The sequence below is a fragment of the Oncorhynchus clarkii genome, chromosome 10 (assembly GCF_045791955.1).
Source record: "Oncorhynchus clarkii lewisi isolate Uvic-CL-2024 chromosome 10, UVic_Ocla_1.0, whole genome shotgun sequence".
Taxonomy (NCBI): domain Eukaryota; kingdom Metazoa; phylum Chordata; class Actinopteri; order Salmoniformes; family Salmonidae; genus Oncorhynchus; species Oncorhynchus clarkii.
Window position 1 is genome coordinate 69,704,147 of NC_092156.1, and position 26,978 is coordinate 69,731,124.

The 26,978-nt window shown below is 45.2% G+C and overlaps 1 protein-coding gene across 1 annotated transcript in view; it reads left to right on the top strand.

The window, feature by feature from the left end:
* Positions 1 to 26,978, top strand: part of LOC139419074 (microtubule-associated tumor suppressor 1 homolog) — a 74,536-nt gene that overhangs the window by 3,478 nt on the left and 44,080 nt on the right. Inside the window, exons 2-6 of the mRNA XM_071168993.1 lie at positions 8,872 to 10,843; positions 12,062 to 12,296; positions 20,229 to 20,459; positions 22,499 to 22,657; positions 25,409 to 25,516. Of these exons, the coding sequence (XP_071025094.1) occupies positions 9,224 to 10,843; positions 12,062 to 12,296; positions 20,229 to 20,459; positions 22,499 to 22,657; positions 25,409 to 25,516 (2,353 nt within the window). The 5' untranslated portion in view covers positions 8,872 to 9,223. The remainder of the gene's footprint in view (positions 1 to 8,871; positions 10,844 to 12,061; positions 12,297 to 20,228; positions 20,460 to 22,498; positions 22,658 to 25,408; positions 25,517 to 26,978) is intronic.

A 26,978-nucleotide genomic window follows, 5' to 3' on the forward strand; every position in this document is an offset into this window, starting at 1 on the left:
GATAGTTGTAACACTTTATGGTCCGGCCCCCAGCAGGGAAAGAACATTCCCAACCTCCACTTCTGGAACAGCTGTATCCCGAAGCCCTGACTGACTGACTGACTGCGCTCACTGACGGTTAGTGCAAGTGGGGACGCTGTGGAACAAGCTTTAGGGCTGGTACTTATCTCCAGTCAGATTAGTGACGGTGAAAGCAAGGTGTCTTTAGCCTTACAAGTGCATGACAACCAACCTGGCAAAGAGGAAACCTAGACTAATCTTCCTGGAATGAGAGGCAGGTTTTCTGTTGAGTCTGTGGAGAGGGATAACGAGAGAGAGGCAGGTTTTCTGTGGAGAGGGATAACGGGAGAGAGGCAGGTTGAGTCTGTGGAGAGGGATAACGAGAGAGAGGCAGGTTTTCTGTGGAGAGGGATAACGAGAGAGAGAGGCAGGTTTTCTGTGGAGAGGGATAACGGGGGAGAGGCAGGTTTTCTGTGGAGAGGGATAACGAGAGAGAGGCAGGTTTTCTGTGGAGAGGATAACGAGAGAGAGGCAGGTTTTCTGTGGAGAGGATAACGAGAGAGAGGCAGGTTTTCTGTCGAGTCTGTGGAGAGGGATAACGAGAGAGAGGCAGGTTTTCTGTGGAGAGGGATAACGAGAGAGAGGCAGGTTTTCTGTGGAGAGGGATAACGGGGGAGAGGCAGGTTTTCTGTGGAGAGGGATAACGGGGGAGAGGCAGGTTTTCTGTGGAGAGGGATAACGAGAGAGAGGCAGGTTTTCTGTGGAGAGGATAACGAGAGAGAGGCAGGTTTTCTGTGGAGAGGATAACGAGAGAGAGGCAGGTTTTCTGTGGAGAGGGATAACGAGAGAGAGGCAGGTTTTCTGTGGAGAGGGATAACGAGGGAGAGGCAGGTTGAGTCTGTGGAGAGGGATAACGAGAGAGAGGCAGGTTGAGTCTGTGGAGAGGGATAACGGGGGAGAGGCAGGTTTTCTGTGGAGAGGATAACGACAGAGAGGCAGGTTTTCTGTGGAGAGGGATAACGAGAGAGAGAGAGGCAGGTTTTCTGTGGAGAGGGATAACGAGAGAGAGAGGCAGGTTCATAGAGGTTTTGATATTTTTCTGTATTTGTTTACTAATGATTTACTTTCACCTCTTTATTTTGTTTTTCATTCAATGATCTTCAAAGGACGTTATGCAATAGTTAAGCTTAGATGCTGAAGTAACTGCCAAAGTTTGAGTCTCGGCTCCAACAGGAAGTGATGATGTTGTTTGTTCTGATTGCGTATTGTCCAGGAGCCTTGGGAGGTAGGCTGTATCATATGATTTATACCTATGCTGTGTAACGTTAGCCTGTGTTATAGTCTAATATTGATCTGTAACTTTAGCCTGTGTTATAGTCTAATATTTATCTGTATCTTTAGCTTGTGTTATTGTCTAATATTATTATTTTATTTTTTTGTGTATTTTTCACCCCAATTTCGTGGTATCCCACTGGTAGTAGTTACAGTCTTGTATCATCGCTGCAACTCCCGTACAGACTCGGGAGAGGCGAAGGTCGAGAGCCATGCTTCCTCCGAAACACAACCCAAACAAGCCGCACTGCTTCTTGACACACTGCTCACTTAACCCGGAAGCCAGCCACACCAATGTGTCGGAGGAAACACCGTACACCTGTCGACTGTGTCAGCGTGCACTGCGCCCGGCCCGCCACAGGAGTCGCTGTTGCGCGATGAGACAGGGATATCCCTGCATGCCAAACCCTAACCCGGACGACGGGTCTCCCGGTCGCGGCCGGCTGCGACAGAGCCTGGACACTGCACTTTGCCACTCGGGAGGCTTGTTATAATCTCTTATTGATCTGTAACTTTAGCCTGTGTTATAGTCTATTATTGATGGAGGTCAATTGACCAGTCGTTGGTATAGCCATTGATTAAATCTGTGTGTGGAGCATTAAGATCGTCAAGTGTGCTGGAGTTGGTTTTCAATGTACTCCGTTATTGCCATTTGACCAATAGTCAAATTAAACTAATCACGTTTAAGGTTACTTCCTGGTTAGTGAATTCTTGCTCCACTGTAATACCAGTTGTGGATAAAGTGTCAAATTTACATGATTACACTGCAGCAGCCAGGCAGGAAGACCGTGTGTGGCCCACAGTCTCAACTCTCTCTGGGTTCCTTGTTGTTCCGGATGAGTGGTCATCCATCAGCAGCTCTGCTGTGGTCCGGAACAGGGTGAGATGGAGAAAGAGAGACTTGCAATTCTCCCACCATCAACATGATCTAATGGGTAGTTTTTAAAACCCTGACTCTCAATCCCTTACCAAACATCATCACTGTCCATCTAGTGTGTGTGTGTGTGAGTGCGCACGGCAACTCAGATAGTGTCTGTTTTTGATACCCAATCTCCTATTGACACTTAAAGATGACCTTTTAGCTTGTTGCTGATGCTACCTCTGCTAAGTCTGTCATGTTGATGCTACCTCTGCTAAGTCTGTCATGTTGATGCTACCTCTGCTAAGTCTGTCGTGTTGATGCTACCTCTGCTAAGTCTGTCGTGTTGATGCTACCTCTGCTAAGTCTGTCATGTTGTCTCAATCTAAAGTTGGCTTGCGTACCTTTCTAGTTGTCTTCCCTCGTTAGGTTATGAGTTCTAGGCTAATAGTTCAGTGGTGCCTTTTTAAACCTCTGAATCTCTCAACTTCCCCTCCACCTCTCCATCCCCTCCCTCTCTTTATAGTACTCGACAGGCCTGCACTAGAGCGTGTCAGGGTCTCTCTCCCCCCTCCAACAATCGCCAGGCGTGTACAGTTACCCATAATCCCCTGGGGGACAAAGACCTAAGAGTGTAACATGAACAGACACCAACTCTTAGATGTGGGGAGGGCAGCTCTAACTGAAGCCCAGAATGTCAGTCTGAGTCCCACATGGCACACTATTCCCTAAGTGCACTACTTTTGACCGGGACTCATAGGGTTACCCATAGGACTCTGGTCAAAAGTAGTGCACTATAGAGGGAATAGGGTACTATTTGGGACTTGGACTCCGTTCAAGAGCCTTTTGACCAAACGTGCCACTCGCTGTGTCCTTAATTCAAATGATCATGTATAGGCCAGTGTGTAGAGATGGATGTCATTGGAGTGTGGGTGTTGCTCTTACTAAATTGAGTTGATCCAGTGAAATGTGAGGATCTATAGGATTGTACATTGTTAGAGGGCTGTAGTCTCTTTCTAAGCGGGCCACTCTACTTGAACTAGGTGGGTCTTTCACACTATGGTGCCAACTCTAACCGTGCACTTTTAGTGTGGTTGGGATGGTAGTCTGTTAAGTATGTTTGCTCAAGTTCATACTCCCCAGAGGCCTCCATTTATAAATGTTGTATGTGCACAAAATATGCCCCAAAACATGCATACACCAAGTAGGCATTTCTAAAATCTGAACTTGACGGTGAGATTGTGCTTATCCTCCCGCAAACTTTAGACCATGTTTACACACAGTTTGTAGCGGTTCACGTTTTGTATTGCAAATGCACAAAGCAACCTCGTAGCCTTGTACATGAATATACGATGAATTATTCATAACAAAAAAACAGGTAGCTAAATATAATAATCATGCAATTAATGGCTGTTAGTGAGATGAAAGAGAATCGATTTATTTTATCTTTGCATTCTAAAATACTTTGAAATCTGTCATTTCCATGACCATTGCAGAATAAATTCCTCATCTTTTCTGACTGTGATGGTTTCAATACTCGCGAAGTAGCCTATAGGCCAACAACAAGTTAGGATAGGCTACCATTCGTTTCTTTTAATTGGACTCACATCACAGTAGTAAATAGAAAAGCTACCGGTATATGTTTAAGTATTTTGCCCAATGCAAGCCAATCTGAAGTGCTAGAACAGACGGTGCACCTTTCCATTGACCTTTGTAGACTCTGTCTGAATAGCCAACTGTGACGTAAAATTCATCGAGTAGCCTAGGCATCTCATTTACACACTACATATATCATAACCATTGCAGAATAAATTCCTCACCTTTTCTGACCATGAAGTAGTACAACAAATGACCATGCGCATCTCTAATTTATTTGGGCCTATTAGATATTCTAATTTAATGTTTTTGCTCCATGCATCCGAAAGGGAGCGCGGTTTATAACATACAGGTGAACAGACCGTTGATCTTTTGCATTGAAGTGTGTAGACTACCACTGTAAGTAGGCCTACTGTAGTTTAAAAAAATCTGAGTAAATCCAATATTTCAGAATTTGTGAGCAGTGCAACATATTTAGGTTCTGAGAAAGTAAATGCAAAACATTTATTGATTTCAAACGAACTGTTTCCAGGTAAAAAAAATAATGAGCATTTTTTTTCTGTTTTAGAAACGGTCAGAAGGCCTACAGCAAATGTCTTGGCCTATTTCCAATCCTTCCAAAGTATACAGCAAATGTCTTGGCCTAATTCCAATACTTCCAAAGTATACAGCAAATGTCTTGGCCTAATTCCAATACTTCCAAAGTATACAGCAAATGTCTTGGCCTAATTCCAATACATCCAAAGTATACAGCAAAAAGGGCGTTATTGTCACCATACAAGGTGAATGATGGGCATTATTCTGGCGTAGATTAAATGCTCGTTCACACTTGTACAGTTTTACGACAGGTCTGTTTTATAACGGGAAACATGCGTAAATATTTCATTTTTTTAAATTGCATTTTTGTATATTTTTTACAATTACAATTGTCTTAAACCACCACCGCATTTCAAAACTGTCAAACAAGTCAGTTGGTTGGTTTGGCTGGCTAGCTAATTAGCAGCTGGCTAGCTGGATGTTTTGAGTTCAAGGTTGAGCGGAGAAGCCTGAAGCAAGAGCCAAGAGAGGACACCTGAGATGACAGAGGACGAGCGCAGATGCTCGGGGGTACTACAAGGTTACTTTGGACAATTGTCGACGTACGGTGAGCCTAGCTACCCGGCTACAGAGACCAGTCATCATTGCTCCGGGTCCAGACCTGTCTGACCCTGTCCCTGACCAAGGCTCCTGAGTCTTTTACCTGGCTGTGACCGACTGATGCCACCTCCCTCCACACAGACATGTATCACACCATGTCACATGATTCATTTGTTTATTTAATTATTGTTTTATTTATTCACATCAGCTCTTAGCTGACAATGTTGTACACCTTGACGATAAACTAAACCTTAATGTAGCATTCATGAAGCCTTCAAAACACTCTTGTCATAGGAAACACACAATTCTCTTGACATTACACCTCAGCTCTAACAACCCTTTAACACCTCCCAGTATGGCAGAGCTGTACAATGCTACAGTGGTACCTCCCTCCCTCTCAGGTGACCTGTTCTGTATTGAGGTAAATACCAAAGGGCAGTGGCTCTAAATTGGACTCTGTCTCAGGTGTACCAGCTCACCTGTCAGCTAGCGTTCCCACAACTGCAGAGGGCTAATGCATGTTTGATAAGGCCAGTGTGATACACACACACACACTCAGGTCTGCAGTCGCCCGCCCAGCCCTAACTCATGCATTAGCAATGAGACAGGGTCACACTCCATGGCACGGGGATGAGTCCCCACAACATCAGTAACACAACTCAGAACAGCAGAGGGAAGAGTCCCCACAGCACCAGTAACACAACTCAGAACAGCAGAGGGAAGAGTCCCCACAGCACCAGTAACACAACTCAGAACAGCAGAGGGAAGAGTCCCCACAGCACCAGTAACACAACTCAGAACAGAAGAGGGAAGAGTCCCCACAGCACCAGTAACACAACTCAGAACAGCAGAGGGAAGAGTCCCCACAGCACCAGTAACACAACTCAGAACAGCAGAGGGAAGAGTCCCCACAGCACCAGTAACACAACTCAGAACAGCAGAGGGAAGAGTCCCCACAGCACCAGTAACACAACTCAGAACAGCAGAGGGAAGAGTCCCCACAGCACCAGTAACACAACTCAGAACAGCAGAGGGAAGAGTCCCCACAGCACCAGTAACACAACTCAGAACAGCAGAGGGAAGAGTCCCCACAGCACCAGTAACACAACTCAGAACAGCAGAGGGAAGAGTCCCCTCAGCACCAGTAATACAACGCAGAACAGCAGAGGGAAGAGTCCCCACAGCACCACAGATACATGGTTAGACATGATCACTGACTGGATAACAATGCAGTGACTGCAGTCTTCATTTACTGCTACCTGCGTCCCACACATCAGATTAACCGTGATGTCATGACATCAAAGTGATGGCCTTTAGAATAACCTATTAGCCTGCTGAATGAAGTGGTTAATGCCATCACTGTGCATTTGAATGGCTTCCTGAATCTTATTTATTCAACCTATATTCATCCAGGCAAGTCGGTTAAAGATGCGCTATGCAGAAATCGCTCCGCCATTTCCTGGTTGCTAAAATTCCCAAATTTGCCTAATTTCAATTTATGTGACAAAAATAAAGTGTAATGTAGATTCTTTGTACCATCTAAACCGCTGTGAAATATATTTTCTAAAACCAAACATATTGTATTTTCAGCTGTTTTGAAACTGGTGTACAGAAGTAAAAGACTAAATTTAAATCCGGGAAGCATAGAACACATCTACCGCTTCTTAGACTTTGATGCGAATGACCAATCTATAAATTGCATTTCTATGTGAATTTGGCCAGGCCGCCTAAAAAGTTTTACATATTGCAGCTTTAAGAACTAATTATCACTTACCATGACAACCTGACAAGTATTGGGTTGGTTGATGATTTTTGAGTGTGCAGTAGGTTGTTGTTGGAGTGAATAGGAGTTTTATCGAGAACACGCTAGGTAAGGCAGTACTATCGGTTACTCTCACTGTTGTCTAGGTGTAGTAGTGAGCTCATAGTCTCCATAGGCTTTCTATTGTCACTGGGCCATTCATTGGTGAAGCACTGTCCTGGATATGAAAATTAAACTGATCCTTATTATAGCCCCTCTTTCTCACTCTGACCCAGATTAACACACACACACTGACAGGCAGGTGGGAGTCTTTTAGCCTGTATACCACAAGCTATCTATCTTAGTTTGTGGATATGGAGCTGCAGATTGTTCCTCGTTTAGACCAAGGTCTCGCATCGTGTTCCCAGAGGACTGCTAGGTAAATGGAGGTTCCTCTCTCTCTGGATCTTTCCCTCTCAGGAACCTGCTGCATATCTGTTGTTTACTTGGAAAAAGCAAAGTGACTCCATCTGGTGTTTTCAGTATCTCAGCAAGCGAACACTTTCCCCTTCATCGTTATCATGTGCACAAGACCTGGGGTGTGTTCATTCAACAAGTGTTTCTTATTGGACAAGTTCAGGCCGTCCTGCCATGTTTCAGTCCGCCTTCTGATGTTTGGTGCCTAATGAATGCCACCCTGATCTATTCTGTTTCTCCACTTAGTTCAGTTTAGTCTCTGCATTCACCCTCGTACTGTAGAGTTGTGGGCCTCTGGCTCGTCCCAAACGGCACTATAGCAGTTTTCCCCAACTCCAGTCCTCCAGTACCCTAAACAGCACACATTTGTGTTGTAGTCCCCCAGACAAACTCACCTGATTCAACTGTAGTCCCCCAGACAAACTCACCTGATTCAACTGTAGTCCCCCAGACAAACTCACCTGATTCAACTGTAGTCCCCCAGACAAACTCACCTGATTAAACTGTAGTCCCCCAGACAAACTCACCTGATTCAACTGTAGTCCCCCGGACAAACTCACCTGATTCAACTCATTTTGAGGGCTGGATGATTAGTTGACAAGTTGAATCAGATGTGGTTGGTCGGGGCTACAGCAGAAATGTGTCCTGTTGAGGGGACTGGAGGACTGGAGTAGGGAAACACTCCCCTACACCACTACCTTTGACCAGAGCCCTATGGGGCCTGCTCAAAAGTAGTGCACTAAAAGGGGAATAGGGTGCCATTGGGATGCACTCTACTGTAGGTCTATGGCCTTTCTAACATTGCTTAAACTTCCACAGAGCTATTGTTTGTAGCTTTTCAATACTACAGAGACCAACTTGTCTTTATTTACCCTTGGTTATGAGTATCAAAGCCAGTTTCATTAATTACAAACAACATTTCATCTTAAGATGGTTGACCTCATTGGTTTAAATGGCAACAGATTCTTAACGCCATATTAATGACTTTTAGTGGAAACTAGGACGGATTTCTGCGTATTGTAATGCCACCTACTGTCTGAACGGCAGGGTATCAGTTGTTTGAAAATCCTTCCAAGAGAAAAAGTTTTTGAACTTGGGATTCAAGCATTACATGAGTTTCCACATCATAACTAATTAGGTTATGTTGGTACACTGTGTGCTTTGGTTGAAATGTTTTGTGTTGTGGTGTAATATCCAGTTTAATCACTTCCTATGGTTGACCAACAGAGGGCAGCAGAGGTCTCGCTGTCTCTGTCTTTCTGTCTGTTTCTCTGTCTTTCTGTCTCTGTCTTTCTGTCTGTTTCTCTGTCTTTCTGTCTCTGTTTCTCTGTCTTTCTGTCTGTTTCTCTGTCTGTCTGTCTGTTTCTCTGTCTCTGTTTCTCTGTCTTTCTGTCTGTTTCTCTGTCTTTCTGTCTGTTTCTCTGTCTTTCTGTCTCTGTTCCTCTGTCTTTCTGTCTGTTTATCTGTCTTTGGCTGTTTCTCTGTCTTTCTGTCTCTGTTTCTCTGTCTTTCTGTCTGTTTCTCTGTCTTTCTGTCTGTTTCTCTGTCTTTCTGTCTCTGTTTCTCTGTCTTTCTGTCTGTTTCTCTGTCTTTCTGTCTGTTTCTCTGTCTTTCTGTCTCTGTTTTATGATACTGTTGTGTTAATATCGTAGACACTGTCAAATAAAGTTTTTTCAACATAATAACTGTGATATTGATGCCTGTGTTTCCTTGTCGTTGTGTTTTCCAGAGGTTTTCAGAGGAGGAGCTCTGAAGAGTATGGACTCCACTCCAGTGACTGAACTAAAGGGTCAGTTGAAGGGGCCTTAGAATGGGACCACTCCTCACTTCCTCACTTGTCCAAAAGTGCACTTCAATATCTACCTCTCAGTGACTCCTAGGCCTATAGGGACTGCTGACTACTTATCACTGGTATTGCGCTGATCTGTGTCAGCTTTAATCAATGAAACACCTTGCTCAGTAGACGTCTGCCTACATAGGTAAACAGTTGTAAGCATGGAGTTCTCCGTGGTTTGACTTTGTTTTGAGGTCTTTAGCAGTTAGCGACATCAGCTTTCCCCACGCACTCCCGGAGATCAGAGATGAGTGTGTCTCAGCCCGGGGAACGCGTCCCCGTCGGGGGCATGAATGGCTCCGGAATGAGGCTCCCCCTCCTCTGCACCGGCGACAAAAATGGCAATGCTTTCCCTGTCTCCTCTTCATCCTCCTCTTCCTCCCCAGACTCCCTGCAGAGTCTGAGCAGCCTGGACGTCGACATGGAATGCGTTATGTCGACCCAAATCAAAATGGCCGCTGTCTCACCCGCTGCGGAACTGCCTCAGACTGAGTTCTCTGAATCCAACGACAACTCGGTGTCCGTCTACCTGGACGCTGATGAGGACTCCTGGAACGACAACCTGACCCTCGCTATGAGCATTGCTGGGATACGGGAGCATAGAAACGGTAGCCAAGGCGATCTCCATGACAACGTTAACAGTGTGGCGAGCAACAGCGGTGGGAGAAGGGACTCTTCCCCGGACTCGGCGGCCACGGAGATCCCAGGTGACGAGGATGATGAGGAAGGGTTTTTCCTGTCGGTGAGCTCGGACATGGTGATGAGGAGAATCAGCCTGATCGACTCGGAGCGGCTCCCCAGCAGCGGGGTGTCCATCCTGGAGGACTCGGACACGGCCTCCCCCTCCACCACGGCTCCCATCCAGGCTCCACTCTCCGCCCCATTGCCTGACCTCTGTAAGGGCCTTGAGGGGAGGAAGAGTCCTCATGCTGGGTCCATCACCATGGAACTCCAGAACCTCCAGACCGGGGCTAGCAGCTCACCGGGTCTGCCCGATATAGAGTCACTTCAGGTGGGGGTGGATCTGCCCGAGGAGGCCTGCACTCTGGATTTTCTCCCCATGGTGGAGGCAGCGGACACCGAGCCTATTGTGGCACTAGAGGTTCTTCTCAGTGAGACTATAGTGTCTCCAGATTCTGAAGGCTTCACTGTAGTCTCCCAGACCTCCACCTCAGTACAAGTATCCAAGGGTGTGGATTTGGCAGTGTCCCCCTTTACCGTTCCCCAGTCTCCAAACAAAGGGTCCAAAGGTGCGAGCCCCGCCTTCCGCAAGACCAAGGAACACCCGTGTGCAACTCGGGTCAAACCGAACGCCGCCATCGCCAAGACAGCGGTCACCACGACATCCAAACCTGGTAGGACCGACGTCAAGAGGTTCCCCAAACCCGACCTGAAGAACGTCAAGTCTAAGGTCATGTCCAGGCCCGCCTCTACAACCAGAACAGCCAATCAGACGCAAGGAAAAACTGCTCCGGCCAATGAAAAGAAAGCCCCAGACGGAGTCAAAAGGCAAAGGTCGTCTTTGGGTCAAACTAAAGTAGCTTCGCTGAAGCCGAGCCCCAAACCCAGACCCAATCAAAACACAGAGCCCAGAGTCTCTAACCAATCTGAGAAGAGGAGGAAGGGCACTTTAGTCAATGGCATTCGCTCCACCTCCAGCAGCTCTCTGGGTTCAGAGTTGGCTGTGGATGGGCACCGTTGGACGCCTGGGGAGGGTCTCCTAAATGGAGAAGAGGGTACTACAGGAGTGTGCACTACAGGAGTGTGCACTACAGGAGTGTGCACTACAGGAGTGTGCACTACAGATGACACTACAGAGGGAGCAGGGGGTGAGACACCTGTAGAACAAAGGAGAAGAAATGGCACAGTAAGTAGCCCACTGTGTGTGTGTGTGGGGGGGGGGGGGGTGTTTGTTCTATTACGGCCCTGTTTAAATAGTTTGGTCAAATCTTTCCTTCGTTCCTCCCTCTCTTCCTTGAAAGAATCACTGATCTGCATTTCACATGATATAACCAATACACACCAGACTGCCCTCACCCAATTCAACTTGGCCAGATCAGTGACTTCCTCAAGATGTATTTTTAGGATCCACAACAGGGGCTGTTAGTGAACTGACTGAGATTTCCAGTCACCAGGAACATACTGTACTTTATCAGGATGATATGACGCATGTATAGAACAAGCCCAAGGCTGGTTTCATCTCTAAACGGTGGGAGCAGTGGTTTTAGGTGAGGGAGTGGCAGTGGTTTGTTGTTGAGATTTTGCCTTTAAATCCATTGGCAGGTTTCAACTCTTCCTGTGTTTGTGAGTGGCGTGATTGAGTAGTTCCTCAGGCAAGTCTGGCTGCGAGCATGTCATCACATGATTTAACTATGTTGTTAGTCAGGCTTAAGTAATCCATGGCTAAAGGAGGGCTTTGGGTTTAAATGTCAACTGTATCATTCACTGCAGTATGATGTTGAACATTGAACCCCAATCAGTGTTGGGGTTCTGTTGAATGACAGCATGAGTCAAATCATTTTTTGTGTGGAATGTCTTGACATCTGCGGGTGTGTGTGACACGTCGGTTGTTGAATGTTCCGCCACATTCTATTCTCAGTTTGAAACAGTCCTCAGAACAGATTTGTTTCTCAGACACTTCTCATATGAAGGCAAAAGCCATTTGTCAAACTGTTCTGAATAGCGTAAGAATAGTCTGAACATTTATAGTAGTCAAGTCTTTTCTTTGAAAACTCGCCTGCAAACTCACTCCATATGTGCCCTGTGTTTACAGAAAGAGGGGAGGAAAGGGGGGGGGGGGGGGGAATAAAGAGGGAGGGAATAAAGAGGGAGAGAAACTGGTCCCAGCAGTGAATCCCAGAGGGAATGTAGTACAATAGCAACTTTTTTACCTCAGAGTTCCAGCCTACTCCTATTTCCTCTCTCTCTCTCCTCCCCCTCCTTCTCACTCCTCCTGCCTGTGTGCTTCTACTTCCACATTTCTGCCTACGACTCTGGAATGGCCAACACCATGGTCTCGGTGCGCAGCTCCGAGCTGGGCCCCATGGGCTGGGACGCGGTAACTAAACGACAGCTCTTTCTTCAGAAGGTCTCCTCCAAGCTGGGGCCCTCATCGGTCAGACAGCTGCCCCAGGTCAAGGGCAGGGGGGCCGGGGGAGCGAGCAACACCGGGGGACCCTCCCTGTCTCCCACCTCTCCAGCTCCAGTAGGAGGGAGTTTTGGCTCCAGGCTGCCCCCTCCCGCTCCTCCTACGACGGGGAAGGACGGCCAGACCACTGGGAGTGTGTCTCCACCGAGAGGACGACCAAGTCCGACAGCTGGTGACTACACACACACACACACACACACATCTTTCTGTGTGTCAGCAACTTGATAAAGTGTATAAATGACAAAGTGTAGAAAAGACATTGCTGTGTGTGTAGAGACTTGAAACTGTGTGTGTGTGTGTGAGTGAATGTGTGTGAGTGAGGTGTAGTGGAATGTGAAAGGCATTCTCAGCTCTGCAGTGTCAGCCTGCTCATTTCCTGCTGCTGCTGCAGAGATGAGGGCACTTAAACACACACTCTGGATGGGGTAAACAAGACACACACTCGTACGCATCACACACACGCACGCTCCATATGCGCGCACACACACACACACTCAATACAGATCAGAACAAGACAATCAGACAGAAACAAACACATGGAGCAACAGAGAGATTGTGTGTGTGGACGTGTTTAACCAGAAGTTCCCACAAGAATAGTAAACAAACAAAAATGTAACTAACTGCGGATATTTTGTTGGTCCCCACAAGGTCAAATGCTATTTCTATGGGGTTTAGGTTAGAATTAGAGGTTGACTGATTAATCGGCATGGCTGATTTCAAGGTTTCATAACAATCGGTAATTGTCATTTTTGGATGCCGATTACTGCATATTTAGTTAAAAGAAATTAATGTTAGCAGGCAATATTAACTAGGGAAATTGACACTTCTCTTGCGTTCTGTGCAAGCAGAGTCAGGGTATATGCAGCAGTTTGGGCCGCCTGGCTCGTTGTGAACTGTGTGAAGACCATTTATTCCTAACAAAGACCGTAATTAATTTGCCAGAATTGTACATAATTATGACATAACAGTGAAGGTTGTGCAATGTAAAAGCAATATTTAGACTTATGGATGCCACCCGTTAGATAAAATACGGAACGGTTCCGTATTTCACTGAAATAATAAACATTTTGTTTTCGAAATGATAGTTTCCGGATTTGACCATATTAATGACCAAAGGCTCGTATTTCTGTGTGTTATGTTATAGTTAAGTCTATGATTTGATAGAGCAGTCTGACTGAACGATGGTAGGCAGCAGCAGGCTCGTAAGCGTTCATTCAAACAGCACTTTCCTGCGTTTGCCAGCAGCTCTTAGCAATGCTTGACGCACAGCGCTGTTTATGACTTCAAGCCTATCAACTCTTGAGATTAGGCTCGCAATACTAAAGTGCCTATAAGAACATCCAATAGTCAAAGGTATATGAAATACATATGGTATAGAGAGAGAGAGTCCTATAATTACTATAATAACTACAACCTAAAACTTCTTAAATGGGAATATTGAAGACTCATGTTAAAAGGAACCACCAGCTTTCATATGTTCTCATGTTCTGACCAAGGAACTTGGTAAACTTTTTACATGGCACATATTGCACTTTTACTTTCTTCTCCAACACTGTTTTTGCATTATTTAAACCAAATTGAACATGTTTCATTATTTATTTGAGACTTATTTATGCATTGTTGAATGAGTAATTGTCATTATTACAAATATATATAATTTGTCCGATTTTAATCGGTATCGGCTTTTTTGGTCCTCCAATAATCGGTATCGGCGTTGAAAAATCATAATCGGTCAACCTCTGGTTAGAATTAAGTCTAGGATTAGGAGCTATGGTTAGTTTTAGGGTTAGAAGCTAGTGTTAGGTTTAGGGTTAAGGTACGGGTTAGGGGTTAAGGAAAATAGGATTTTGAATGGGACTGAATTGTATGTCCCCCACAAGGTTAGCTGTGCAAGAGTGTGTGTGTCGATCCCCAGACTGTGTTTCTGCTTGGGTCTGTCTCAGTTCTGCGCAGAGTTACATAAGATAACTCTCTCTCTCTCTATTTTCATCTCTCTCTCATCATGTTCCCTCACCACATGTAACCGACTGCATATTTTAAAAGCCCTTTAAAATGGGAGACTGACTGACTGTGTGCTGTGCTTGTGACCATGCGTGTCTGCGGTCTAATTTTACTCTAACTTCCCTCTGTGTGTCCTCTCAGAGGAAGTCGAAAAGCATATGCAACCCTCTCGCTCTCTCCTTCTTCCTTCTTTCGGGTCCTCTCTTCCTTCTGCCAGAGGGGTTGGATCCAATGTTTGATTCTCTCAGTCCCCATACACACAAAAGGCTTTTCTTGTGTGGGGAAATTGAGACTACTGTTAGCGTGACGTGGGTCATTGGGAGTAAGTCCCAAATGCCACCCTATTCCCTATATAGTGCACTGCTTTTGACAAAAGCCATATGAGCCCTGGTAAAAAGTAGTCCACTACATAGGGAATAGGGTGTCTTTTGGGGCGTAGTCTTTGATACGCGAGACATCAACATGTTGTCTTCCATCTAGTCTTCAGACGTAGAAAAAGTATGCCTTTCCTACCACTTCTCAGTGTTTGGTAATCAGACGTAGAAAATGTACGCCTTTCCTACGCACTTCTCAGTGTTTGGTAATCAGACATACCTTATTCAGTCACGTAAAGCACTCTGCATGTTCATTCAATGGGTTTTCAGTACATGTGTCTTAAGCCATCCCTTTAAATACGCTGTATCTTTGATTTAGAATTCTGTTGACCGACTCACTAGAATATATGGAGAGAACAGGTTCAGAATATTAGGAATCAATGAAAGAAAGCCATCTAAATTAATGCATTTTCATCTCTGTTTTACATTTTAGTCATCAGCAGACGCTTTTATCCAGAGTGACTTACAGGAGCAATTAGGGTTACGTGTCTTGCTCAATGGCACATTGGCGGATTTTTCATGTAGTTGGGACGGGGATTCGAACCAGCGACATTTCGGTTAATGGCCCAACGCTCTTAATCCCTGGGCTACCTGCCACCCTGTTTTAGCACCAATTGACAGGTTTAAAAATAGTCTGATTTCGTCAGTTATTTAGGGTTAAGAAAGTATTTGAGTCATAAAACAGGTTTGGAGAGCCTTTAATCAAAAATACTGTGGTTTGATTCATCCTGAAAATTGCCACCTTCAGTTTGTCAACCCATGATAATGTTGCAAGATTAGTGTTCATTCAATTATAACAGGGAGAATAATGTACAATAGTAGGCTATACCCTCACCTATTGCCTGCACTAACCATCAGGTTGTAACTGTTACGGCTTGGGCTGCACTCCGCTCCATAACAGTTTAGTTAGCCTACGTGTAAAAACTAATTAGATCAACTGATACTAATGATCCTCAGCAACCATACGGACGAGACAGTGTTTACAGAGGAGGAAAAGGAATGTAAAGGCAACAATGGAATGATAATATAGGCTATACCACCTGAAGGGAACTAACAGTACATTGGCTGTTGAATATGTGTGGTTATTAGTCCTACTGACGGTTGATACTGATAGTGGATAATATTTAACATGAAAGTCGGGGTGGCCTATAATTAAGACATTCGAGAGTAACCATCCCTCAAAGTTAATTAATTAATTAAAATACGGAATAATGCCAAAGCATTTCATAAACTTTACTGTGGGAAAGTTGATTTGTTGATAATGCTTCAGGTTGCTGCCAAATGACTGGTTTAACGTTTGTCTCCAGTGACTATAATGTAAAATGGATCTAAAACAAGTCTATTTACAATCCCCTGATCCAAACGGATGACTCATTTACCTAGCTCTTATCGATAGCTCTTATCAAGTTGTAAATGACAATGTATGGAGAATGGTGTTATTTCTGTCTGACAAAAGAAATTAGTATTTTTCCACTTGAAACGGGTAGGTAGACATTCATGGTTTCCTTGCAGGTAAAGATGGTCAAATTATGAGGGAATTAAGTCAAGGTCAGAATACAGCATATCTGTAGACACATCTCCTCCACACCTTCATTCATTATGAGGGAATTAAGTCAAGGTCAGAATACATCATATCTGTAGACACATCTCCTCCACACCTTCATTCATTATGAGGGAATTAAGTCAAGGTCAGAATACATCATATCTGTAGACACATCTCCTCCACACCTTCATTCATTATGAGGGAATTAAGTCAAGGTCAGAATACATCATATCTGTAGACACGCCTCCTCCACACCTTCATTCATTCAAGCTCCAGACCCAATGAATAGCAGGTGAATAGAATGCTATTCTCATGCTTAGGTTTAAGGTCAATATATACATGGAGAGAAAAGTGCATAAAAAAAGGAATTGCGTTCCATTTACACACGCTTAACCCGGGTCGGGATTCCCCCACAATAGCCTGTCTGTAATTTAACTATTTGTTTCCATAACCGCTAGGCTGCAGTGTGTGATATGGGACAGTTGGGATTCGGGGGCGGATTGGATCTGAGGGTGTGTGTGTGTGTGTGTGGAAGAATGAATCTATCAGAAAACCAGATCTGCGTCTTGTCAGAAAAGGTCAAATTCTGAGCGGACAATAAGTTTCCTTGTTTCTGAAAAACGGTGGCAAATTTGACCCCGAACTCTGGCCATGTTGAAAAGGCGTCTTTGAGAAGCACATTCAGAAACCTTCTCCACCCAAATAAGAGTTCAAAGGCTGTCTGTTACTCATTCACCATCATTTGTTTCAAATCCAATCAAATGTTATTGGTCACATATACGTGTTAAGCAGATGTTATTGCGGGTGTAGCGAAATGCTTGTGTCTGCTCCGACAGTGCAGTAATATCTAACAAGTAATATCTAACAAGTAATATCTAACAATTTCGCAACAATACACAAAACTAAGTAAAGGAATGGAAATAAGAATATATCAGCAATGTTAGAGCAGCATAGACTAAAATACAGTATATATACAGTGTATATACATATGAGATGAGTAATACCAAATATGTAAACATTATTAAAGTAACTAGTGTTCCATTTATGGCCAGTGATTTCAAGTCTATGTATTTAGGCAGCAGCCTCTAATGTGCTAGTGATGGCTATTTAACAGTCTGATGACCTTGAGATAGAAGCTGTTTTTCAGTCTCTCAGTCCCAGCTTTGATGCACCTGTACTGACCTCGCCTTCTGGATGATAATGGGGTGAACAGGCAGTGGCTCGGGTGGTTGTTGTCCTTGATGATCTTTTTGTCCTTCCTATGGCATCAGGTGCTGTAGTTGTCCTGGAGGGCAGGTAGTGAGCCCCCGGTGATGCGTTGGGCAGACCGCACCACCCCCTGGAGTGCCCTGTGATTGCGGGCGGTGCAGTTCAAATCAAACTTTATTTGTCACATGCGGCGAATACAAGTGGAGAACTTCCTAAGGGCTAAGAAAGAAGCTCAGGGGCTAAAAGAGGATGATATTATAGTTCCTTACAAGCCCTTAACCAACAGTGCAGTTCAAGAGGAGTGAAGAAAATATTTACCAAATAAACTAAAGTAAAAAGTAGAAAAAAGTACAAATTAAAATAACACAATGTTGCCCTACACCACATTGTCTGTGTGGGTGGACCATTTCAGTTTGTCAGTGATGAGTACGCCCAGGAACTTGAATCTTTCCACCTTCTCCACTGCGGTCCAGTCGATGTGGGTATGAGGGTGCTCCCTCTGCTGTTTCCTGAAGTCCACGATCATCTCCTTTGTTTTGTTGACGTTGAGTGAGAGGTTATTTTCCTGGCACCACAGTCCCAGAGCCCTCACCGGTCTCGTCGTTGTTGGTAATCAAGCCCACTACTGTTGTGTCGTCTCCAAACTTGATGATTGCGTAGGAGGCGTGCTTTGGCCTAATGTCTTATGTGGTTACTGAGGCAACATGCTTGTGCTTGTGTTCATTTTTTACCTTGTTGTAAACACTCACCGCAAGGTGAACACACAACTCCTAATGTTGCCTAGGTAACATAAACATGTATACGTGTATCTTCTTAAGACATTCAGGCAACCAACACACAACTAGCTATAAGTTCTCAATTATACACGGAGTATACAAAACATTAGGCTCTTTCCATGACAGACTGACCAGGTGAATCCAGGTGAAAGCTATGATCCCTTATTGATGTCACTTGTTAAATCTACTTCAATCAGTGTAGATGAAGAAGGATTTTAAAGCCTTGAAACATGGATTGTGTATGTGTGCCATTCAGAGGGTGAATGGGCAAGACAAAATATTTAAGTGCCTTCGAATGGGGTATGGTAGTAGGTGCAAGACGCACCGGTTGGTGTCAAGAACTGCAGCGCTGCTGGGTTTTTCACGCTCTAAAGTTTTCTCGTATGTACCAAGAATGGTCCACCATCCAAAGGACATCCAGCCAACTTGACACAACTGTGGAACGCTTAGGAGTCAACATGGGCCAGCATCTCTGTGGAACGCTTTCAACACCTTGTAATGTAGAGGACGAATCGAGGCTGTTCTGAGGGCAAAGGGGAGGGGTGCAACTCTATATTAGGAAGGTGTTCCTAGTGTTTGGTATACTGAGTGTATAATACAGTATGTATTTGCTGTCAAAGGGCTATTTTGGTGGTCCTGCAGTAACTAAAACTGTACACAGGAGGTCTATTCAGTCATGTTACTGTACTATCCAACAGCTTGAGCTAGACATTTCCTGTACACACAGATCCAGGACCAGCTTGCCCTTCTCCAGTCCTAACCCTGACCATCATGATGGAAAACGTCAAACTGACCGCACAGTAGATCATTGTTATCCTACTACTAATCTCTACACAGCAATGCTCTTCCTCTCTTTCCTGTCTCTGATGAGCAAAGCCGATGGTGACGAAACCCACAGGTCCACTCAGGGCGTTGTCCTGGATACACATGTACACATCCTTGAGTTTTGACACACACAAACAACGTCTCTGCTATTGTCTCTCTCACACTGTCTCTGTCTCTCTCGCTCTCTCTCACACACCACACACCACACACCACACACACACACACACACACATAAACACACACACACAAACACACAGGGCAGTGGTGTGAAAAGGGAAGAGCCGTAGGGCCTTGGGGAGGTGTTCCTACTGATAGTGAAGCATGTTTGATTATGTACTGGAAAACATCTAAAGGAAGGGAGGAGGGGGTGTTGTTAGTTCCCACCAAGCCCTCCCCTAAGCTGGAGAACAGCCCAGGGGTTACCAGACGGGTCAAGGTAAACTACAGTATTTGGCTCCGTGGGTCATGGACAGACATTGTACCAGACATTGGTCAAATTAATATGTCAAAAAGTATTTGCGTTGTGCGTGTGATTCATCTTGTGTGGGCGCTAAATCCAAACGCAGCTCAAGTATCTGGAATAGCCTGTAAGATCCAGGGTCCTGTTCAATATCAGCTAGTAGAAACTATTTCAAACCGAGTGAAACAGGAAAGTACTTAATTAACTTGTACCGTAAGACTAAGAATTTAACCTTAACTAGTCACGTTGCCAAATGTGTTGTTACGTTGTGGCCCACTGAACATGACCCAGGTCTGAGTTGTAAGACTAGCCATGTATCCAGATAGTTCATATTATGTTATTATACAGTGCTGCTAGCGTCACCGCAGTTTATTATGTTCAGGAGACGCGGCCCAGTCACTACATGGTGCTCTGTTACAGTATTCAGCAACACTACAGGAACACTATAGGAACATAACCCCTCCCTCTGTGAAAGACCAATCCCTGTTCAATTTCATAACCTTTGACTAGAGGTCACAAACCTCATTCACTTCACACTGGAGCCAAATCTCTGCACCCTAACGTGTGTGTGTGTGTGAGAGAGAGAGAGCTTGTCTAAAACTTGCTGATATGTCTGTATAAATCCATCAATGTCACCCTACAGTATGTCCACGTACTTTGTGCTGATATGGGCACTTCTCTATATGTCTCTCTGTATGTACTCAGTGCCAGAGGGGGTTCTCTCTCACTCCCTGTCTCTCTCCTATTCATCCTTCCTCTGCTAGCTCAGCTGTGTCACTAGATAAATAAATGTTAGAATTTTCAGTGTACTGACATATTGATATTATGGACATTGATTCATACTGATACAGACGTGAATACTTCTCCCAATACCTGAATCTGATGAACCCTGTTGGTCCTTTCCTACATTTCCCAGGTATCCCCAAGCCACGTGTCACAGACAGACCCTCTGGATTGCCTGGGCCTACTGTGGTGACCTCTAACCCAAAGCCATCCGTCAACCAGGGGTTAGGTGCTGCTCGCCCTTCGGCTGCTGCCGCCGCCGTGTCCAAACTGCCCGTGAAGAACCTACCCACAAGCCTTAGCTCCTCTTCTCTGGGCAGCGCCGCCAGCGAGAGTAACGGATCTTCAGCAGCCCCCAGCAAACGTGAGACTGAGTGTGTGTGTGAGACTGAGTGTGTGTGAGACTGTGTGAGATGTGTGTGCGTATTGAGTTATTCTTCCTACATTGCGGCACCACAGAAGGTCTTCACACAACACACTCAGTGTGCAAGCAGTGGTTTTCATTGGTGTGGTCTTCCTGTGCTGGTGATTCACATCCTCCTCTTGCCACTAGCTCACACACACACACACTCTCTCGCTCTCGACAATTCCATGAGTCTCCCCTGCCATTTGACTCTGAAGAGAATGTCCATGTGAATCTGGCCCCTCATTGCAGTGGCATTCCTGCTTTCTCTATCGAGGTCAGAGTTCACATCTGCCCAGGCTCTGTGTGTGTGTGATCTGAGAGGCGGACAGGGTACTCTCCTGACCCACATATCCAGGGGGCTTTGTCTGGACGGCATCATAAACCTCTGGATTACATCTGGTCCTCCTCTCTATCTACTGTAGCTGCTGGAGAGGTGGAGGTGGAGGAGGGTGGTGGTTGTGTGTTGAGGACGATGGAGGTGTGAGTGGAGAAGGGTGAGGACTGACTCTTACTCACACACATTTATTTAACTCATTTCAGGGAGTAAATGTTAGTTTCCAGAAAGTCTACATGCTTATTGTACAGACCTGCTGTAGTCTGCTGTCAGGACTGATTTAATGTCCCTAGAGGTGATAATCAGCTCCCCCACAGTGTTGGCTTGCTACACTGAACCACTCAACACTGGATAATGTATAGTTGCCGTGTCTCAGTTTATCAGGAAATCTATATTGAAATGAACACACAACATGTTGAACGTGTAGAGTTGAGTTTGAGAGTGAGGTTTTTATTACTATCTAATAGTTTCATGTGATAGCCCAGTATTCTATTGGTTTAATGTGATACGTCTGAACAATACTATCAACAGCATCACATGACCTCCCTGTGTGACTTGGTCTAAATGGGGATAGGGGGTCAATGGTTGTCTTTGTTCACTACAGTACAGCCACCACTCTGTTGAAGAGAAAGAAGAGGGGGGTGGGGGAGGAGGGGAAAGGGGGATGTTCAAGAGAGATGAAGACATGGATGAGACCTGCTGTAGGAATTCCTTTAGTGACAGAACAGTAGAGAAAAAAGAAACACCTTCCTTCCTTCTCGCTCTTCTCGCTCTTCTCGCTCTCCTCTCTATCGCTCTCATGCACTCTCTCACTCTTCTCACACTCGCTCTCTCTCCACACTTTCACACGCTCTCTCTCTCTCGCTCTCACACTCACACTGCAATGACTCAGCGCCGAAGGTAGAAGACCTATGGCTACTGTTGGATGAGCAGGTTGTCATGGTGATCGGATGACGACCAAGATACCGTTGCTATGGCGATGCGCCGCCTCTGTTTACAGAGGAACTAATCACACACACACAGTGATCACGCAAATCAATCTACCATTGTGCCTTAACCACATCAACATACTGGTTTCCCGATGCTCTAATTGTGTTGCAGACGGCTGTCTCTAATGCAGAAGATGTTGTTTATGCAGCGTTTTGAGACATTTGTAATCAGTAGTCTGATGATTGTAATCATGTAGATCATTAGGACCAGAGATTATTCCCCTTTTTGGTAGGTAATCGGCGTTATGTGCGTTTAGCTTAATGAGGGGAATTATGCCATGTAAACAGCGTTTTTTTTTCTTTCTTACGTTTGGGCTGTGAGAGGTTCGCTATCTGCCCACACAGACTTATTCACAACGGAGACCATTGCAGTTTTGATACAGTAGAACTATCATCTATCAGTATTGACGTATGGAACGCCGTTTGGGTCTTTCCGTGTCTAAAAAGATACCCGTCAAATAACACTGTTCTATCATAGAATGTTGTGTGTGCTGGAGTTACACGTGCGAGCCAATCATCTTTCACTATTGAACAACTCAAACTAAACCCAATGTAGTTGAGTGAGGTTTGAATGAGTTTCAGTCTATTTCCAAGTGGTTAATAGACTATATTTGTATTAGTTAATTCTTAATTCTAGTATTTACTGTCATCATCCCTGTCTTTCTCTGTCCTAGTCCCAGGTCCAGTGGTGGGGGGCTGTAAGCCAGATGAGAGGCCCAGCCAGCCTACAGCTCCAGTGGGAACCCAGGGGTCGATTAAGGCCCCCACCACTACCAGGCCACTGGGGTTCCGAACCAGAGCCCCCTCACTACCAGGGAGAAGCACTGCAACAGGTGAACACACACACACACAATACTTTCACATATCCTTGCTGTATGCTTACTTTCACTCACTAACCTTTTGATTTTGAAACCGATCCCTTTAAGTCTGATGGTCTAAGCATAGTTAGCATTTTAACAGACGTGTCTAAACATGCTCACCACCACTAGCCAGTTTCACTAATGAGTCAGTTTCCCTCTCTGTGATGTGTTTCTCTGATCAGGATCAGATGGACTAGTTTCATTTCACCCAGATGGTGATGTCTCCTCTGGTGCTTTTGATTTGCACACCACACCCTCTCCTTGACTTGAATATCTTTTAGCTAAAACATGGACATATTTGTGTTGAAATGGGTTGGTTTCTCCTGATTAGACCCAATGTGTTGTTCCAACAGAACCACATAGATTGGAATATTACCTAACCAGGATTGTATTACCAACCAACCTCAGTCCCTGTGTGTGTCAATGATTACGCAACGGGTGGGTCTAATCCTGAATGATGATTGGTTCATTTATACACTTTATCTCCACTATAATGTGTGTCAATGAATATAGCGCTCCCTTATATTGGTTAGATAGAATCTCTGTTTATTTCTGTGGCCCCTGGAAGTGCCCACAGGATATGAGTAATATTAGCTTGGGGTAGATGGAGTACAGTACATCTGCTGTAGCGACGTCATGTTGCCATGGCAGCAGTGACCACTGACAGTTAATGGATACAGTAGTCGGTATGTTAGTTGATTTTTTTTCCCTGTAGATTTCTGCTTGGTTGAAGTGTAAACATATGAGTACCAATATTTTTTATTCCATTGTATCTAGGTCAGTCTGATTTTTCTCATTGGTTTCAAATGTCTTAATTCAACTATAACTTATGAGGACACACACACTCTCTTTCTCTCACACACACACTGCAATGACTCACCGCCGAGGTAGAACACTCCATTCCCACAAATATCTATTCCTTGTGTCCCACTATATTGTAAAATACCAAACCATATAAAGGGGAGTACCTAGTCAGTTGTACAACTGAATGCCTTCAACTGAAATGTGTCTTCCGCATTTAACCCAACCCCTCTGAATCAGAGAGATGCGGGGGACTGCCATAATTGACATCCACGTCTTTCGGCCCCCGGGGAACAGCGGGTTAACTGCCTTGCTCAGGGGCAGAACGACAGATTTTTACCTTGTCAGCTCGGGGATTCAACCCAGCAACCTTTCGGTTACTGGCCCAACGCTCTAACCACTAGGCTACCTGCATATCAACAGACTAGCTGATTTGTGATTATCTAACTATCTCATTTCTAAAATTATGTTTTAACATAATAGTTTTCCAACCCTGTGGCTCAAATGACCCATCATTCTCCGATTCCCATTGAGTAGGGCCCAGTTATCGATCTGGATATCCTCAATCGGATAGGATTGAATGCATAGAAATATAATTAATAGAACGGGAGTCCTCATTCAAGTCAATGATTCTTCTGTTCTATTAATTCTATTTCTATGGATTTAATCCTATCCAATAGATGAAATCCAGATAACTTTTTGATAAGCTGGGCCCAGGTGATTATGAGGTGTTTATTTATCCACCCTCAGCTTGACCCTGTGGTAGGTGGACACAGGGGCTTGTACCCTGTAGTGGTAGGTGGACACAGGGGCTTGTACCCTGTAGTGGTAGGTGGACACAGGGGCTTGTACCCTGTGGTAGGTGGACACAGGGGCTTGTACCCTGTGGTAGGTGGACACAGGGCCTTGTACCCTGTAGTGGTAGGTGGACACAGGGGCTTGTACCCTGTAGTGGTAGGTGGACACAGGGGCTTGTACCCTGTAGTGGTAGGTGGACACAGGGGCTTGTACCCTGTAGTGGTAGGTGGGCACAGGGGCTTGTACCCTGTAGTGGTAGGTGGACACAGGGGCTTGTACCCTGTAGTGGTAGGTGGACACAGGGGCTTGTACCCTGTAGTGGTAGGTGGACACAGGGGCTTGTACCCTGTAGTGGTAGGTGGACACAGGGGCTTGTACCCTGTAGTGGTAGGTGGACACAGGGGCTTGTACCCTGTAGTGGTAGGTGGACACAGGGGCTTGTACCCTGTAGTGGTAGGTGGACGCAGGGGCTTGTACCCTGTAGTGGTAGGTGTACACAGGGGCTTGTACCCTGTAGTGGTAGGTGGACGCAGGGGCTTGTACCCTGTAGTGGTAGGTGGACGCAAGGGCTTGTACCCTGTAGTGGTAGGTGGACGCAGGGGCTTGTACCCTGTAGTGGTAGGTGGACGCAGGGGCTTGTACCCTGTAGTGGTAGGTGGACACAGGGGCTTGTACCCTGTAGTAGGAGGTGGACACAGGGGCATGTACCCTGTAGTGGTAGGTGGACACAGGGGCTTGTACCCTGTAGTAGGAGGTGGACACAGGGGCTTGTACCCAGTAGTAGTAGGTGGACACAGGGGCTTGTACCCTGTAGTAGGAGGTGGACACAGGGGCTTGTACCCTGTAGTAGGAGGTGGACACAGGGGCTTGTACCCTGTAGTAGGAGGTGGACACAGGGGCTTGTACCCTGTAGTAGGAGGTGGACACAGGGGCTTGTACCCTGTAGTAGGAGGTGGACACAGGGGCTAAATCTCTGCGCTCTCCTTTAAGACCCAAGCTCCACTACTACACAGATACTACTTCATAAAACCACACTAGCCCTATAACCTGGTAGTCTCTGCTACAAGGCTGCAGTTAGGTTTAGTCTGTCTGTTGACATGGTGTTTCACTATTTCTCTACCATAGGGCTGAAGACTCCAGCGGTGACCAGCCAGGTAGCAGGCAAGCAGGCCCAGAACCCCCTTCAGAGGGCCGGCTCGGCCAGATTCAACCGCCCCGCAGCTGCTGCCACAGGTAAGAGTTCTGTTTGAACGTTTTGGTGTTGGGTTTGGGTTTTGTGCCTGGGTTCCGTCTGCTAGTGTTTAGTGTTTTTCTACGTAACGGTTAGGGTTGCTTAGAAGGCACTAGAACCAAGGATCTTGAAGTATATTTAAACAATAAGGTCCGAGGGGGTGTTGTATATGGCCAATATACCACGGTGGAGTGCCTGGACACCGCCCTTTGCTGTGGTATATTGGCCATATATCACAAACCCCTGATGTGCCTTATTGCTGTTATAAACTGGTTACCAACGTAATTAGAACAGTAAAAATAACTGTTTTATCATATCCGTTGTATACGGTCTTATATACAACGGCTGTCAGCCAATCAGCATTCAGGGCTCGAACCACCCAGTTTATAATTTATTATAGTGTCTCTGAAAAAGAGACTTGAGGGCAATATGATTCTCACCCATACAGGTGTCATGGGTTATTGTTGAATTGTGAGCAAACCTCCACAAACCAGTGATACTTTAGCACCCACACCACAGGAGAGTGTAGGCCCCCAGTTACCATGGTAGCGCTCCAGCGTCATCACACACTGGATTTGTGTAAAACTAGACTTGGAAAATTCCCGGCCTCAATATACAGTATGAAAGTGACGAGTCATTTTCCAGGAAGTAGCCTTGAAGTTTTTTTACTTTTGTTTTTGAAGTTTTGTAAGCTTTTAAAATGGTCTTCAATGGGCAAAAATGGAGCGCAGTGTTCTTCAGTGCAAAAACTTTATTACAGGCATCTGGCAGAAGTAAATTCATCCACAAACACGGCTATTATTGTATATACAGTACCGGTCAAAAGTTTGGACACACCTACTCATTCAAGGGTTTTTCTTTATTTGTACTATTTTATACATTGTAGAATAAAAATGAAGACATCAAAACGACGAAATTACACATGGAATCTTGTAGTAACCAACATTTTTTTAAACAAATGTATTTTAGATTCTTCAAAGTAGCCTCACTATGCCTTGATGACAGCTTTGCACACTCTTGGCATTCTCTCAACCGGCTTCACCTGGAATGCTTTTGCAATAGTTTTGAAGGAGTTTCCACATGTTGAGCACTTGTTGGCTTTTCCTTCACTCTGTGGTCTAACTCATCCCTAACCATCTCAGTTGGGTTGAGGTTGGATGATTGTGGAGGCCAGGTCATCTGATGCAGCACTCCATCACTCTCCTTCTTGGTCAAATAGCCCTGACACAGCCTGGAGGTGTGTTGGGTCATTGTCCTGTTGAAAAACAAATGATAGTCCCACTAAGTGCAAACCAGATGGGATGGTGTATCGCTGCAGAATGCTGTGGTAGCCACGCTGGTTGTGTGCCTTGAATTCTAAATAAATCACATTGTCACCAGCAAAGCACCATCACACCTCCTCCTTCATGCTTCATGGTGGGAACCACACATGCAGAGATCATCCGTTCACCTACTCTGCATCTC